This window comes from Hypanus sabinus, chromosome 4 (genome assembly GCF_030144855.1).
Source record: "Hypanus sabinus isolate sHypSab1 chromosome 4, sHypSab1.hap1, whole genome shotgun sequence".
Classification (NCBI taxonomy): Eukaryota; Metazoa; Chordata; class Chondrichthyes; order Myliobatiformes; family Dasyatidae; genus Hypanus; species Hypanus sabinus.
Genome location: NC_082709.1, coordinates 110,388,883 through 110,405,898, shown reverse-complemented (window position 1 = coordinate 110,405,898; position 17,016 = coordinate 110,388,883). Strand labels below are relative to the sequence as shown.

Sequence of the window (17,016 nt, the reverse complement as noted above, 5' to 3'; positions counted from 1 at the left end):
GATAGTTCTCCGTTTTCTCCTTCCCTCCCTTCTTGAAAAGTGGGATAACATTAGCCACTCTCCAATCTTCAGGAACTGATCCTGAATCTAAGGAACATTGGAAAATGATTACCAATGCATCTGCAATTTCCTGAGCCACCTCTTTTAGAACCCTCGGATGCAGACCATCTGGACCCGGGGATTTATTAGCCTTCAGTCCTACCAGTCTACTCATTACAGTTTCTTTCCTAATGTCAATCTGTCTCAATTCCTCTGATATCTTATGACCCTGGCCCATTCATACATCTGGGAGATTGCTTGTGTCCTCACTGGTGAAGACAGATCTAAAGTACGCATTAAATTCTGTTGCCATTTCCCTGTTTCCCATAACAATTTCTCCCAATTCATTCTTCAAGGGGCCAACATTGTTCTTAACTATCTTCTTTCTCTTCACATAGCTAAAAAAGCTTTTGCTATCCCCTTTTATATTCCTGGCTAGACTGAGCTCATACCTGATTTTTTCTCTCCGTATTGCTTTTTTAGTTAAGATCTGCTGTTCCTTAAAACTTTCCCAATCATCTGTATTCCCACTCATCTTAGCCCTGTCATACTTCTTTTTCTTCAATGCTATATAATCTCTGACTTCCTTTGTCAACCACTGTGGCCCCTTCCCCCTCTTTGAATCCTTCCTTCTCATTGGAATGAACTGCTTTTGCATCTTTTGTATTATGCCCAAGAATATCTGCCACTGCTGATCCACTGTCTTTCCTGCCAGGGCATCCGCCCATTTAACTTTGGCCAGCTCTTCCCTCATGGCTCCGTAGTCTCCTTTATTTAATTGCAACACTGGCACCTCTGATCTGCCCTTATCCCTCTCAAATTGTAGATAAAAACTTATCATGTTATGATCACTACTTCCTAATGGCTCCTTTACTTCAAGATCACTTATCAATTCCTGTTCATTACACATCACCAAGTCCAAAATAGCCTCGTTCCTGGTTGGCTCAAGCACAAGCTGTTGCAAAAATACATCCCTTAGACACTTCACAAACTCCCTATCCTGGGGTCCAGCACCTACCTGATTCTCCCAGTTCACCTGCATGTTGAAATCTCCCATAACGACTACATTACCTTTAGCACATGCCAATGTTAACTCCCTAATCAACTTGTACCCAATATCCACGCTACTGTTTGGGGGCCTGTACACAACACCCATTAGGGTCTTTTTACCCTTACTTTATCTTTAATTATTATCTTTAATTAATATCCTTTGTTTAGTGATTCTTAAAATTTGCTTTGTCGAAATGTCTCAGAAATATCACAGATTCCCTGTAGTACAAAAATGGATTTTTATTTTGCATTAGAAAATTACAACCACTATAAAAATACCCTGGATGACGAACAGATCTTTTGTAAATGAAAGGTGTGAATGAGTTTTGAATTCTGACAGTGCTTTTCCCCTATTAAAAGCTTTTATTTCTGCAAATGCCTTTTGACAATCTCTACAAAACATTTCCATTTTTCAGCAGAAGAATCCACATCTGTTATATCCTGTACATTTTCGAAGTGGTTGTTGAGTGAGGGGCTCGTATGGGTTAAAGAAGGTGCAATTCTTAAAAGCTGTTTATTATTTAGCACAGCAATTAAGTAGGAGACTGGGAGTGTGGATCCTGGAGCCAGGTAAACCATCCTCTGAATCCTCTATCTGGTGACCAGCTCTATGTGGTGGCAAGCAGATACAGTATTGGATATTTCTGATTGTTGTGTTACAGGATGTTGTTATTCTAATTTCCACATTGATCTTTTCCTTTTACATTGTGAGATTGCATCATTGTACAAGTCTGTCAGACAATCATATGGTAAATCGTATATAACATTTACCAATACCCCTTATTGATGTCTAAGATGTTTAAAGAAGTGCTGTCTCTTTAAATACTTGATGTAAACTTCATGATCCTTGCTTTGTTCCAAAGGGATCTCTGTGGTTCTGCTATGCTTTACTTTGACCTCATTTTTCTTCATGCATAGGGTTGTGGAAATTGCAGCCTGCCATTCTACCCACACCTCAGCTGCTAAGACCCAAGCCGGTCAGGTGTACATGTGGGGTCAGTGTCGGGGTCAGTCTGTCACCCTCCCATACTTAACTCACTTTACCTGCACGGATGATGTGTTTGCCTGCTTTGCCACTCCAGCTGTTACGTGGCGCCTCCTATCCATAGGTATGATGATTTATCATTTTGACTATTTTCCATTGAATATGTAGGTGTGTGATTCCTAAAAGTAGATTTTGTAAGGCACTCTTTGATGGTACTCTGTAGCTGTCATGCCATGTAATTGATTGTCAGAACCAAAATCAGAATCTCGTGTGTTCAGAATAAAGTAGCATTATGAAGATATGCGACTACAGGTGCTAGAATCTGGAGCAAAAAGTAGCTGATGCAGGAATTCAACAGGTCAGGTGCCAGCTGTGGAGGGAGATGGACAGTTGATGTTTTGAGTTGAGACCATCCAGTTTAAGAGTCAATATGTGAAGAATTTAGAAATCTCTGCTGTTATATTTGTACTTATTATGGGGAACAAGGAGATGGCAGACGAGTTGAACAGGTACTTTGGATCTGTCTTCACTAGGGAAGACACAGACAATCTCCCAAAAGTAATAGTGGCCAGAGGACCTAGGGTAATGGAGGAACTGAAGGAAATTCATATTGGGCAGAAAATGGTGTTGGGTAGACTGGTGGGACTGAAGACCAATAAATCCCCAGGGCCTGATGGTCTGCATCCCAAGGAACTTAAGGAGGTGGCTCTAGAAATCGTGGACGCATTGGTAATCATTTTCTAATGTTCTATAGATTCAGGATCAGTTCCTGAGGATTGGAGAGTAGCTAATGTTATCCCACTTTTTAAGAAAGGAGGGAGAGAGAAAACAGGGAATTATAGACCAGTTAGCCTGACATCAGTGGTGGGGAAGATGCTGGAGTCAATTATGAAAGATGAAATAGCAACACATTTGGATAGCAGTAACAGGATCGGTCCAAGTCAGCATGGATTTATGAAGGGGAAATCATGCTTGACTAATCTTCTGGAATTTTTTGAGGCTGTAACTATGAAAATTGACAAGGGAGAGCTAGTGGATGTAGTGTACCTGGACTTTCAGAAAGCCTTTGATAAGGTCCCACATAGGAGATCAGTGGGCAAAATTAGAGCACATGGTATTGGGGTTAGGGTACTAACGTGGATAGGAAATTGGTTGGCAGACAGGAAGCAAAGAGTAGGGATTAACGGGTCCTTTTCAGAATGGCAGGCAGTGACTAGTGGGGTACTGCAAGGCTTGGTGATGGGACTGCAGCTATTTACAATATATATTAATGATTTAGATGAAGGGATTAAAAGTAACATTAGCAAATTTGCAGATGACACAAAGCTGGGTGATAGTGTGAAATATGAGGAGGATGTTAGGAGAATCAGGGTGACTTGGACAGGTTGGGTGAGTGGGCAGATGTATGGCAGATGCAGTTTAATGTGGATAAATGTGAGGTTATCCACTTTGGTGGCAAGAACAGGAAGGCAGATTACTATCTGAATGGTGTCTTGTTAGGAAAAGGGGAAGTACAATGAGATCTACATGTCCTTGTTCATCAGTCACTGAAAGTAAGCATGCAGATACAGCAGGCAGTGAAGAAAGCTAATGGCATGTTGGCCTTCATAACAAGGGGAGTTGAGTATAGGAGTAAAGAGGTCCTTCTGCAGCTGTACAAGGCCCTGGTGAGACCACACCTGGAGTATTGTGTTCAGTTTTAGTCTCCAAATTTGAGGAAGGACATTCTTGCTATTGAGGGAGTGCAGCATAGGTTCACGAGGTTAATTCCCGGGATGGCGGGACTGTCATATGTTGAAAGATTGGAGCGACTGGGTTTGTATGCACTGGAATTTAAAAGGATGAGAGGGGATCTGATTGAAAGATATAAGATTATTAAGGGATTGGGCACACTAGAAGCAGGAAACATGTTCCCAATGTTGGGGGAGCCCAGAACCAGAGGCCACAGTTTAAGAATAAGGGAAGGCCATTTAGAATGGAGTTGAGGAAAAACTTTTTCACCCAGAGAGTTGTGGATCTATGGAATGCTCTGCCTCAGAAAGCAGCGGAGGCCAATTCTCTGGATGTTTTCAAGAAAGAGTTAGATAGAGCTCTTAAAGATAGCGGAGTCAAGGGATATGGGGAGAAGGCAGGAACGGGGTACTGATTGTGGATAATCAGCCATGATCACATTGGATGGTGGTGCTGGCTCAAAGGGCCGAATGGCCTACTCCTGCATCTGTTGTCTACTGTACCAAGAAGTAGTTTTCATATTGAAACGGGAATTAAATTGGTAAGACTGCACAATAAGTACCCTAATCATGTGAGCATTATGCTACTCTTACCTGGAAAAAAAATCAAATAGTCTGTGATGTTTTGTTTGCACACATTTTGTTGAGTCCCTATCAGGATCCCATCTCAGGATCAGTCTCACAGCCTGTGATGGAATCATGGAACAGAATGACCTGGAAACTGTGCCGACCATAACCACTGGTTTACATTAATCCTACACGAATCTCTTCTATCTTGCTTCTTTCCATATTCTCGTCCACTCCCCCCCCCCCCCCCCCAGGTTCCACCATGCACGTAGATACTAGGGGCAATTAATAGTGGCCAATGAACTTTTCAACCCTTATGTCTTTGGGAGGTGGGAGGAGACCGAGATGGCCCCAGGGAGAATGTATAAACTCCACCTGAGGTCAGGATTGAACCCATACAGCAGAGCAGCAGCTCTGTTAATGTGCAGCCTCTGTTTTAAATACTTGTACATTTCTCTTCCATTTCCTTTAATTTTCAGTTTTAAAGGATTCATATTGCCTCTGATTGTCCTAATCTTATTAACTGTAAAATTTATTTCTGATGATTTTGAAGTATATTGCAATTTTCTTTTCAGGTGCACTTTCTATTTCTAAATCTTAGCTGTGTTGTTCATTGCGTCTTTCGCAGTGGCCTGTACCTGTTTTAGTTTTTGAGTGTTCATGTGCTTTTTCATTTAGCTTTAGTTTTGGCTGGTGTTATTATAGTCCATCATGGCTGTTGGTGTTGTTCCTGTGGTTTGAAAACTATTTGTGTGATGAGTGGCACACCACACAGTCTTTTGTTCCGCGCCTTGTAAGGCATGAAAATGCCCAACACTGGCCTCTCATGCCTGAGTTGACATAATCATCAAAAACTATTTTATTGACATAGGAACTAGATGAATCCATGTGAATGAGTCATGTTTAAAGTTAGAATCTTAGTAGCTGTTTTGAATTGAATATTATACTAATCATTATTATCATTGTTAGTGGAAAAGTAATGTAGCGGACACCATATTGACTTCATAGTGGGGGTTTTTGCTAATGGTAATAATCTTCTGAATATACCCCAGAAGTTCACACCCTTTTTGACACAAAATAATCCACTAAGCCCACTTCTAGGTAAAGTGACACCCCCCCACTAAAGCTGTTCTGTTTGTGGTATTCAGACGTGGGCTGATGTGTGAAAATGAAAATTCAATGTACCTGAAACTTTCAATGTTATTACTATTACCAAATCACCCCGCTGTCAATGTTGTGGATGATTTAGAAACAACATAAATACATTTGTTGTAGATTTTCTTTGCTGCATGACTAACCCCTCCTATTTCTTAAAGGTACAAAGCTAAGTTCAGGACCATGGTGAAATACTGCCCGTTTGCCTGGATGACTGCAATTCTAAGAACTGAACACCATTCAGAACAAAACAGCCCACGTACTTTAGCTTCATTGTGGCTGCTATTCAACAAAATGAATGGATATCACATTACTTGCTGAGTAAACAATTGCAGTGGTGAATAAGATGCTATTCATGCAGACTATTTTGTCCCGGATGAGTGATTTTAAGAGTTGCACTCATCCAGGCAAATAGCAGGTTTTATATCTTGGATGTTAGGAGGAGAGAGTCGCTCACACCAGAAATCACTCGCAGGTTACATGAAGAATGAAAACAGCAAGTTCATTGGAACATCAACATAGGCAGGTTCCCCTGCAAGCTCAGTAGATATAATTGGAATTCCTCTGCTTCAGAAAGGGGGAACATCAGTACTTCAGTGTTTCATGTGCCTGGGGAACAGTCCTTGAAGGAGGAAGCACAATGCTTGTCCTTTATTATTAGTATTACTGTAGATCTAAACGTTCATACTCAATAGCTTTTTAGGAAAAACGGTGCAGAAAGTATTCTGCGGTGGTGTGCTGGGAGCTGCTGCTTTTGTGAAATTCTGTTGTGGCCTGATCATACTATGTGTCAAACTTGCAGACAAATCTGCATGTTGTCCACACCTGCTTGCAGTGTTGTGCTTGCATAACAGAGTTGGCACCAAGCTAGTTGCGAGGGTTGGGGTAATTACTTTGAAGAGGTGACTCTCTGAACAGCTTAATGGTATTAGTTTTCCTTCTTTGTAGCAGGGGAAATTGCCTCCAAAGTTATTGATAGGAACCTTGAGATCGCACAGTTTACATCTTGATAGCAGTCAAGTGGTATTGGGACCAGCACAGTATAGAGAATTATAATCCACTGCGTCCAGAAGAAACAACTGCTTCATTATGTACACACAAGAAATTCTGCAGGTGCTGGAAATCCAGAGCAACTGGAAAGGAAGGGGGAGGGGAAGAAGTACAAGATGGCAGGTGATGGGTGGTGGGGTAAGGGGCTGAAGAAGGAGGAGAGGACAGTAAACCATAGGAGAAAGGGAAGGAAGAAGAGCACCAGAGGGAGGTGAGGAGAAGTGAAGCATGCCAGAACAGGGGATGGAAAAAGGGAAAAAGGAGAGGTGGGGGAAATGACTGGAAGTTGATGTTCGTGCTGTCAAGTTGGAAGCCACCCAGATGCAATATTAGGTATTGCTTCTCCAACCTGAGAGTGACATCATTGTGGCAGTAGAAGAGGCCATAGGCCAACAGGTCAGAATGGGAATGGGGATTGGAATTAATATAGGTGGCCAGAGGAAAAATTCCAGCTTTTGTGGTGGACGGGACAGCGAAGGCGCTCAACGAAGTGGTCCTCACCAATCTACGTAGGGTTTCACCGATATAGAGGAAGCCAGGCCAAGAGCACCGGATACAGTAGATGACCCCAACACACCTCATTACGTGTGGAGCAAGCATGTACACATCCTAACACTGAACTGCACTCAAGGATTGTGCAGCTTGATCTTGTGCATGATAGCCTTCATTAGGAGGAGTGTAAAACATAATCTGCCTCTGCTGCGAATTGACATTTTTGCTTCGTACTTAACAATACCGACAGTGATCAGCAGAATTTTAACCGTGGCGACCAAAGAATCAAAAAACAAAGCTTGCATTTAGGGTGCTTCTTTAATTCCCTGGATTAATTCACAAGAGGGTTAAAGAAAAAGAAAACAAATTAGACAATGCAGCTGGTCGAAGAGAGGTGGTGTTTGAGGAGGTTTTTGAATGTGGAAGTGGCCTTTGGCCTGAGTGAAATGGATGGGCTCGTGAGTAATTTTCTGGGAGTTTCTTTATTAGGTGAATAGATCCAACTGATCATGTAAATCAGCGCTTCAGATTTATTATGTGCCAGCTTGGAGAAAATAGAGCACAGAGTACAGGTCAGTTTAAGTGGAAGATTTGTGATGTAGATAAAGCCAAACAGTCTCCCCCCCGTCCTCTCTGCTTCCATCAAGAAATGGACTGGATCTAAGCTGTGCAGTCATAACACGTCCAGTAGGTGACATGAGTAGGGTCACCAAGCTTCTGTATGCTACACTGTCCTTTAATCTTAGTGATTGCTGAAAATCCTAAACTGATACCCCACTGGCAAGAGTTTGCCATTCTGAAGAAGACTCCATTTTCTGTATTTTAACAGGCCTTTAACTGCCCTCTACTTGTGAGTTTGTTTCTTGTGTAATGTACCATGTGATACCTTATGAGGGGCACAGACAGAGTGGACAGAGAGCATCTGTTTCCTAGGGTTGAAATGCCTAATAGCAGAGGGCATGCATTGAAGGTGAGAGGGGTAGATTTAAGGGGGATATGAGGGGTAGGGTTTTTACTCAGAGAGCGGTGGATACCTGGAATGCACTGCCTGGGGTACGGTGATAGAGGCAAATACATCAGAGGCTTTTAAGGGACATTTAGGCACATGGGGAAGGAGATGGACATCAGAGGGATTAGCCTTTGGGTGTTTTTGATTTGCTCTTTAGCTTGCACTGTACTGTTCTGTGTTCGATGTTCTAGATGTCTGATGGATATCCAGGGATATATTCTCCTTTCTCTACAGTGGTAATTAAACCTCAAGAAAGTTCCTGGTTTGTTTAAGTTTAACTAACTTTTAATCATACCGAAACTGGCTAACCACATATTTATTTTTCACTGTGCCCTGTTATCACACACGTAGGAAAGATTACCTTATTTCAGTGGTTTCCAACTTTCTAACTTACTTCCAGCCTGGGTGAATAGTACTTGGCAGAAAAGGTGATAAGGAGATTTAGAAACAAGGTTGATGCCTGAGATTAAATTACTTGCTGCTGTAGACAAGCACCTATACAGAATGTTTAAATGGCCTATTTCCATGTTGTAATTTCTGTATCCTCATGGGAAAGTAATTGATGTGATAAATGTGGCATTTGAAAGATTGAAGTAGCAAAATTAAACTTTGCAATAATAAGCAAATTTTGCAATAGATCTGTAACTTGCTAAAAAAAAATTAGAGTAGATCAGTAAACTCTGAACTGGTTGGTCCTCTTTCAAACAGGAAATAAAAGAAATAGAATACTACACTAAGTTTTGCTGCTGTTGGCAGGTATAATTAAAGAGCTGTTCACAACAAATATTCTGGGAAAATTAAGTTATTTTAAGAAGTTTTGCAGATAAAATTTAAAAAAGCTTTTAAAAAGTTCCGTATTGTTCTTGTTTTGTGAAAGATTGGCACATTGAATGTTATTGTTTGTTCTTTCACAAGTCCTTCCATCATTCTAATTTATGTTGGGCCCTCTGTTCTGTTGTACAGAAAGTGATAATCATTTGACAGTAGCACAATCAATGAAGAAAGAATTTGACAGCATGGAAACTTCAGATTTAAAGTTCCTTGTGGACGGAAAGACTATTCATGCTCACAAAGCAGTTCTCAAAATAAGGTAATGGTCGAAATCCTCAGAAACAAGGTCATGTCAGGAATTGTTCATAAATACGGGAAGTGAGTGGTTCACTCTCTAATTATTGGAGATTTCATTAATGTTCTTCCAAAAAAAGTGTGCATTCTTATGAAGGAGTTTGCTATGAGGCTTAGCAAAAGGTATGTAAATTAGATTTGTTAAATATTTGAGTTTTTTATTCTCTCGAAGAAGTAAGGTTTAAAATACTTGGTTTTTACACTAACCGGAAGTTACCCTCTAGTCTATGCTATATTTGTTTCAATTGTGCAGGTCCCAACATTTACGATCCATGCTCCATGATGAAGAAGTGATTGAAATTGACCAGTTTAGCTATCCAGTGTACCGTGCTTTTCTAGAATACCTCTATACAGACTCAGTCAATGTAGCTCCTGAGGATGCAATAGGTACTGTACCCTTATATCTGTTTTACTAAGAGAAGAATATTGTAACTGAAATTTCTCTTGCCAAGGTGGGCCTGTTGGAAGAATTTCTAAACATCACCTTACATGATTTACTGATGCTTATATATTCTTGTGATTACCAGTAAGTGTAACTTAAAAAATATTGATCATCATTGGGCTATTCCCAGGTCGGAAGTCAGACTTTCTTACGTTCTGGGTTTCTCTAGTGAGTTAATTATAGCAACACTTGTTGCATAGGTGTTTTAATATATTAGTGTATTTATTATACAATAATGTGCTTGTTTATTTCACAAATGTGTTACTTAGTAATTATATAACGCTGACTGCGCTGGGAAGCAGTCCACAAAATGGAAGATGCTTTTGGTAATGGTGTTCTTTGTGTATGAATGTTTGACATGAATTTTCACAATAATGTTATTGACTTTGATTATCTTCAATTTACAAGGCTGTTTGTCACTATAATGAATAATGTGCCACTCTGTACAAATAAATACATTGTACCAAAATTTCCAGAATGCATTTGGCCTAGCACTTTTGATTGACAAAATTTTGTTCAGCTGTATTTTCCCGGAATGTGTCCCTTTTGTAAATTGAAGAATTGTCTTCAAGCAATGTTATTTTTTTGTAGGAAATAAAATACATGTGAGGGGAGGGGATATCAGTAAACTGTCTCAGATGAAGAGAGAAAGAACGCTGCCTTGCTGAGCAGCAGTTTTCAGAAACTCAGGAGGCACCCAAAACATTGACAATGAGTAAACTAGCCTTGAGAGGTCATCGATGTTTGTAACTGCATACACTAAATACCCTTGTTTAATGTCAGTTGAGTGATAAATGCACCCAAGGTAACACACATTCTGTACTGCAAAGTAGTGCAAAGGGATATTTTATAGCTCTTAAGAGAGCAGGTACAGATCAGTTTCAAGCCTTACCAGAATGGCTCCTTTGCCAGCAGTCAGCTCCCTTTCAATTCTGTTTGATTCTAGAACCCCTTACTAAGGTGCAAGAGCTTTACTAATTGAGCCACAGACTTTCATCAGTTTAAGCAAGTTGTCTATCATCCTAAACAATCCCTAAAGGTCTTGGTGAGCTGCCCTAACTGTTGAGATCCTCCTGGTGTGCCTGGATGGGAAATTCTGGAATTTGGGTGCCTAATGTAAACACTGATAGTGAAACATCTATACTTTCATGGTATTCAATAGACGTGAGGGTGGGGGTGTGGAATGGTAGTGGGGAGAGACATGTTTCAAAGGTGAGAGGGATTAAAACATATTATTTGATGTTAATGTGCTGCAATATCATTTGGGTTTTGGGTGAATTATTGTTCCACAGCCCCACCTAGGGCCTGTAGGCTGCAATTGCACACAATGTCCAACCAGTTTCCTGCCATACCCTCAAATGGCAGGTCATTTATATTTTTAAGAAATATGTGTCGTATTAAAAGTGCCACATTCAGACTTTAGAGCAGGAAATTCCATAATTATTCTTATGATCTTGTGATATTATTCAGAATTTTGTTAAAAAAGGTGAATAGTACCATCTTGTATATCAGACAAATTTAAGAAATTTATTGGTTTCACTCCTCATAGCTTAGTAATCCAGATTGTTATCATCATTGTATTAATATCATAGTAGCACTGTCAGCTAAAATCCGTTTCTAATCAAATCTAGTATAAGAGACTTTCTTCAACCCCTCCCCCCCTCAAAAAGCCTGCCAGTTTACCCTCTACCGGTATGTGCTATTCATATTTGCACCTTCTCTCCAAAGGTTTGGGCTACTTTGCAGTTGCTTTCTACCTATCTCACCTTCCTATCTGTAGAGATGTATGATCTGGCTTTCTCCAATTGTGTATATTTATATGAAATATGTGCATATGTTTGTATTACATATGTGTGTGAAACTATTTGGGACCAACTGCAGCTCACTATCTTATCCTTACCCATGTAAAGTTGTGACCAAAGGAGTGGTGCCATTTCCTGCAGTACAGGCTCTGTGGCTGAGGCAGAAAGGATTGTTATCTTGAACACATTTGGATTAAGGTCTCAATGTATAAATTGTAAAAAAAAATCTGATAAAGAAATTAGATATAAAGCAGAAAAATCAGTGGAAAATCAACGAAAGGGCAGAAAAAAATTGATCTAAGATCAGCTGAACCAATGGACTTTTAAATTAAAATAACTATTAATATAATGAAGTATAAAAACACACAGTAGCTGTGTGTGTGTGTGTGTGTGTAGATATATATATATATATATATATCTACAAAGTGATCTAAATTAATTACAAATATAAAACACAAAATAATAGATTGTATAATTATTCACGCCCTTCAAGTCAGTATTTAGTAGATGCACCTTTGGTAGCAATTACAGCCTTGAGTCTGTGTGGATGGGTATCAGCTTTGCACAGCTGGACACTGCAATTTTTCCCATTTCTTCCTTACACAACTGCTCAAGCTTCATCAAATTGCATGGGGATCGTGAACTCTTTTCAAATCCAGCCACAAATTCTCAATTGGATTGAGGTCTGGACTCTGACTTGGCCACTCCAGGACATTGACTTTGTTGTTTTTCAGCCATTCCTGTGTAGCTTTGGCTTTATGTTTGGGGTCATTGCCTTGCTGGAAAACAGATCTTCTCTTAAGTTGCAGTTCTCTTGCAAACTGCATCAGGGTTTCCTTCAGAATTTCCCTGTATTTTGCTGCATTAATTTTACCCTCTACCTTCACAAGCCTTCCAGGGCTTGCTGCAGTGAAGCATCCCCACAGCATGATGCAGCCACCACCATGTTTCACGGTAGGGATAGTGTGTTTTTGATGATGTGCGGTGTTTGGCTTACACCAAACATAGCATTTAGTCTGATGGCCAAAAAGCTCTATTTCATTATTTGGTTTCATAGAACCTTCTTCCAGCTGTCTTCAGAGTCTCCCACATGCTTTCTGGCAAACTGTAGCTGAGATTTCATGGGAGTTTTTTTCAACAGTGCCTTTCTCTTTGCCACTCTCCTATAAAGCTGCAACTGGTGAAACACCCGGGCAACAGTTTCTGTATGCACAGTCTCTCCCATCTCAGCCACTGAAGCTTGTAACCCCTCCAGAGTTGTCATAGGTCTCTTGGTGGCTTCCCTCACTAGCCCCTCCCTACACAGCCACTCTCCCCCCACTACTTTCAAATCCCTTACTATCTTTCCTTTCGGTTAGTCCTGACGAAGGGTCTCGGCCCGAAACATCGACAGCGCTTCTCCCTAAAGATGCTGCCTGGCCTGCTGTGTTCCACCAGCATTTTGTGTGTGTTGTTGTTTGAATTTCCAGCATCTGCAGATTTCCTCGTGTTTAGTTTTTGAGGACGGCCTGCTCAGGGCAGATTTACAGCTGAGCCATATTCTTTCCATTTCTTGATGATTGACTTAACTGTACTCCAAGGGATATTCAGTGACTTGGAAATTTTCTTTAATCCACCTCCTGACTTGTGCTTTTCAATCACCTTTTCATGGAGTTTCTTGGAGTGTTCTTTTGTCTTCATGGTGTAGTGTTTGACAGGATACTGACTCACCAACAGTTGGACCTTCCAGATACAGGTGTATTTTTACTACAATCAATTGAAACACCTTGGCTGCACTCAGGTCTCTAAAAACAAATACTATTTATTTAATTATGTGACTTCTAAACCAATTTGCTGCACCAGTGGTGATTTGCTGTGTCATATAAAAGAGGGATGAATACTTCTGCAATCAATTATTTTGTGTTTTTTATTTGTAATTAATTTGGATCACTTTGTAGAGATCTGTTTTCTCTTTGACATGAGTTTTTCTGTTGATCAGTGTCAAAAAGGCCAAATTAAATCCATTGTGATTCAATGTTGTAAAACAATAAAACAAAAACTTCCAAGGGGGTTGAATACTTTTTATTGGCACCGTATATACATACACACACACACACACACACACACATATATATATATAGATACAGTTATGTGTATTATTGTGTTGGCGCATGGCCTAGTGGGCAAGGCATCAGACTAGTAACCTGAAGGTCACTGGTTCGAGCCTCAGCTGAGGCAGAGTTTTTGTGTTCTTGAGCAAGGCACTTAACAACACATTGCTCTGCAACGTCACCGGTGCCAAGCTGTATGGGTCCTAGTACCCTTCCCTTGGACAACATCGGTGGCGTGGAGAGGGGAAGGCCTGCAGCTTGGGCAACTGCTGGTCTCCCATACAACCCTGCCCAGGCCTGCGCCCTGGAAACTCCAGGCGCAGATCCATGGTCTCTCGAGACCGACGGATGCCACCACCATGTGTATTATTCAACACAATCGTTTAATCAGAGGCAATAGATTTTGGAGTAGACCTACTACTAGCATGAATGAATGAAACATGGCTATTTATCGAAAATTATTTACCGGTAAGAACATTCGACCAAGGCACAGAAAGGGCCAGATGTCACTTGAACTGTGCTACATCATTAAGTAAATTCTTCCATCTCAATTCCATCTTCCTTTACTATCTTTATATCCCTATAACCTTTCAGAATCCACAAACCTATTATTCTCTGTCTTGAATATATAATCCCTGAGCACAATGGTATGATATAATAATTTCCTAAACTCTTGGGAACGTGGTAATAGTCTGATTGTGCTCTCTTCACATCATATGAATTGGCCTAAGCCTTTATAGGAAGTGTATCCTTCCTTCGGTATGAGACACTGCACAAGCTGTTCATCAAGTTCAATATACAGTGGATTCCAGCTAATTGGGCCATCACTTAATCAGGGCAGCTGTTTATTTGGGCCAACTCAACATTGATGAACTCAGCATGGGTGCATGGTGCAGCACCAATGCAGTTGTCAATGTAGCGGAGGAAGAGTTGGGGTGCATTACTGGAGAAGGCTTGTAACCTGGACTGTTCTACGTAGCCAACAAAAAGACAGGCATAGCTGGGGCCCTTGTGAGTGCCCATGGCTACCTTTAAGTCTGGAGAAAGTGGGAGGAGCTGAAGGAGAAATTGTTCTGCCAGATGGAGTGGAACTCATTGTGCCTTTTGTTGAGAACAAAGTGGAGAACTTGAAGCCCTTCTTGATGAGGCTTTGAAGTGTATAGGGACTGGACATCCTTGGTGAAAATGAGGTGGTCAGGGCAGGGAATCGAAAGCTAGTTGGAGAGTATGTATTACAGATACACCAGGGGTCTGCACTGTTTTTGTTAACTTACAGTCAATCAAAAGATTTAGTTGAGGGATAGCATGCATCCATAATGAGGCACGGAAAGGAGAAGCAGAGATGTGTTTATTATTTCCAAAGCTCCATGGAAGAGGAGATAGTGCTTGGTGTCTGGTGTACAAGCAACGCTGTAATTATATTTAAAAACAATAGAATAAAGCGTGAGATTCATAGATGACTGGGATGAAGAAAAAATACTGGAATGCATAATAAATGAAGCTGTCAAACAGCACCAATATAGAAAACATAATAAAAATGATCAGCAATGATTCTGAAAGGCTTTAAGGCAAGTTTAACTAAACATAGTTTTGGAAGAGATAATGAAGGAATGGACAAGATCAAAGTTCAAAGTACATTTACTATCAAAGTATGTATATATTATACAACCATGAGATTCATCTCCTGACAGGGAGGCACAAAACAAAGAAACCCAACAGAACCATATAAAAAAAAGACCGTCGAACGCCCAATGTGCAGAGAGGAAAAATAGGCATAAAAAAGGCCATTGAACAGCCAATGTGGAGAGGAAAAAAACATATCATGCAAACAATAACCACAAACAAATAGGCAAGAGCAATGTAATAGGTATTGTATAGTTTCAAAAAAACTAATGAGAATCTCCCAAATTTGATCTGAACAGAGATTGGAATATCAAAGTTCGAAGACTATTTATTACCAAAGTTCATATGTCACTGTATACAATCCTGAGATACATTTTCTTGAGGGGATCCTCAATAAAACCAATAATCATAATAGAATCAATGAAAAACCGTGCACAACCAGTGTGCAAAAGGCAAACTGTGCAAATGCAAAAATAATATTAATAAATAATAATAAATAGATAAGCAATACATATTGAGAACATGAGATCAGAATGACCAAATATGACCAAGTATGACCAAATATATGAACAAATAGCTGAATAGTCAAAGGATTTGCTTAAAGTAAAATGTTAAAAAAAAACCCAGAAGCCAAAGGAAGAAAGCTTTAAACAAAAAGACACAGTAAGATAATTGCAGGGATCTCTTTAATTCAGGCCATTAATGCAAAATATAAATTTAGGCATGAGTAACTGTATATCATAATGTGCTATTGTCACTGAGCTAGCTTGGTGAGGTGTGGGTGGGAATGCATACTGCACAGATGAGAAATAGAACAAAATGCTGAGGACGATGAGAACTTGGCAGTGAATTGGTTAATAAATTTTATGTAGATAAGTGGGCAATGAAAATAGTAATACCAAATTATTGCACGACTCTTGTTTTGAAGGGACAGCCTGAAATTAAAATCCACTAGGGAAACTTACAAAAACTGTTGTTTTATTTTAACCATATAAAATAAACAACAATTTTTTTTTGATGTGTTGAAGTTGCAGTTTAATTCTCAAGCCTGTACACACTATCGCCTCCTTATTCAGTTACCACTCTATTCGTCAATCCGGTGTCACTTCTGTTGCTTCACCGACAAGTCCTTTTCCTGCTTTGCTAGATTTGTTCCCAGCAGTAGCTGATAGTTGTACTTGATAGCACTAAATTTTGATACTGTGGTGTTTGCCGAGCTTGGCCATTGGCTTGCAGATGTTTCACCTCCCGTTCGCTTGCCTCGGTCCTGACTGGCTACCCCCTACAGTAGTTATCTGAAGAGAACCATGTTTCTGATGATTATTGTGCCTGTGCCTGGACCTCTGTGGTGTCCTTCTCAGTCTTTGTGTACTTAGACCAGGAACAGTGGATCCTGTCTGTACACAACATTCTGTGATTCTCTTCTGATAACTCTATAAACAAACATGTCAAGCTAGACGCCACCTATGAGCCAATAGAACTCAAAAGGTCAACTGAAGGGGTAACCAATAGGACTGAGGCAAGCAAACGGGTGCTTTATAAATGCAAGCACTTCCGGAGAGGAACAGCAGCAACTGACGATATCACCTCGACTGGTGATGAACTGTCTGCAAGCTCACCCAACCTGAGCTGCCAGTATTCACCATCACTATTTCTTTTAATTCCTTATTTTATCTGATAAGTTTTAGGCACATCTTCCAATAAAATGTCCTGACAAATGTTATGTTTCATTCACCCACTCCTATTGCCCTTGAGGATTGTGGCTGCTGGGAAATGGATTCCCCACACTATTTGTAGCCCTGAAAAGTTTTCCCATGAATTCCAGACCCTCATTATTGCTGCTGTAATCATGGTCCC

General features: G+C 40.3%; 1 protein-coding gene across 3 annotated transcripts in view; it reads left to right on the top strand.

Moving 5' to 3' along the window:
• The window catches only part of LOC132393083 (RCC1 and BTB domain-containing protein 2-like), an 85,658-nt gene that overhangs the window by 51,671 nt on the left and 16,971 nt on the right, over positions 1 to 17,016 (top strand). For all 3 annotated transcript variants that reach the window (XM_059967861.1, XM_059967863.1, XM_059967860.1), the window contains 3 exons: positions 2,008 to 2,198; positions 9,041 to 9,167; positions 9,456 to 9,589. In XM_059967861.1, the coding sequence (XP_059823844.1) occupies positions 2,008 to 2,198; positions 9,041 to 9,167; positions 9,456 to 9,589 (452 nt within the window). The remainder of the gene's footprint in view (positions 1 to 2,007; positions 2,199 to 9,040; positions 9,168 to 9,455; positions 9,590 to 17,016) is intronic.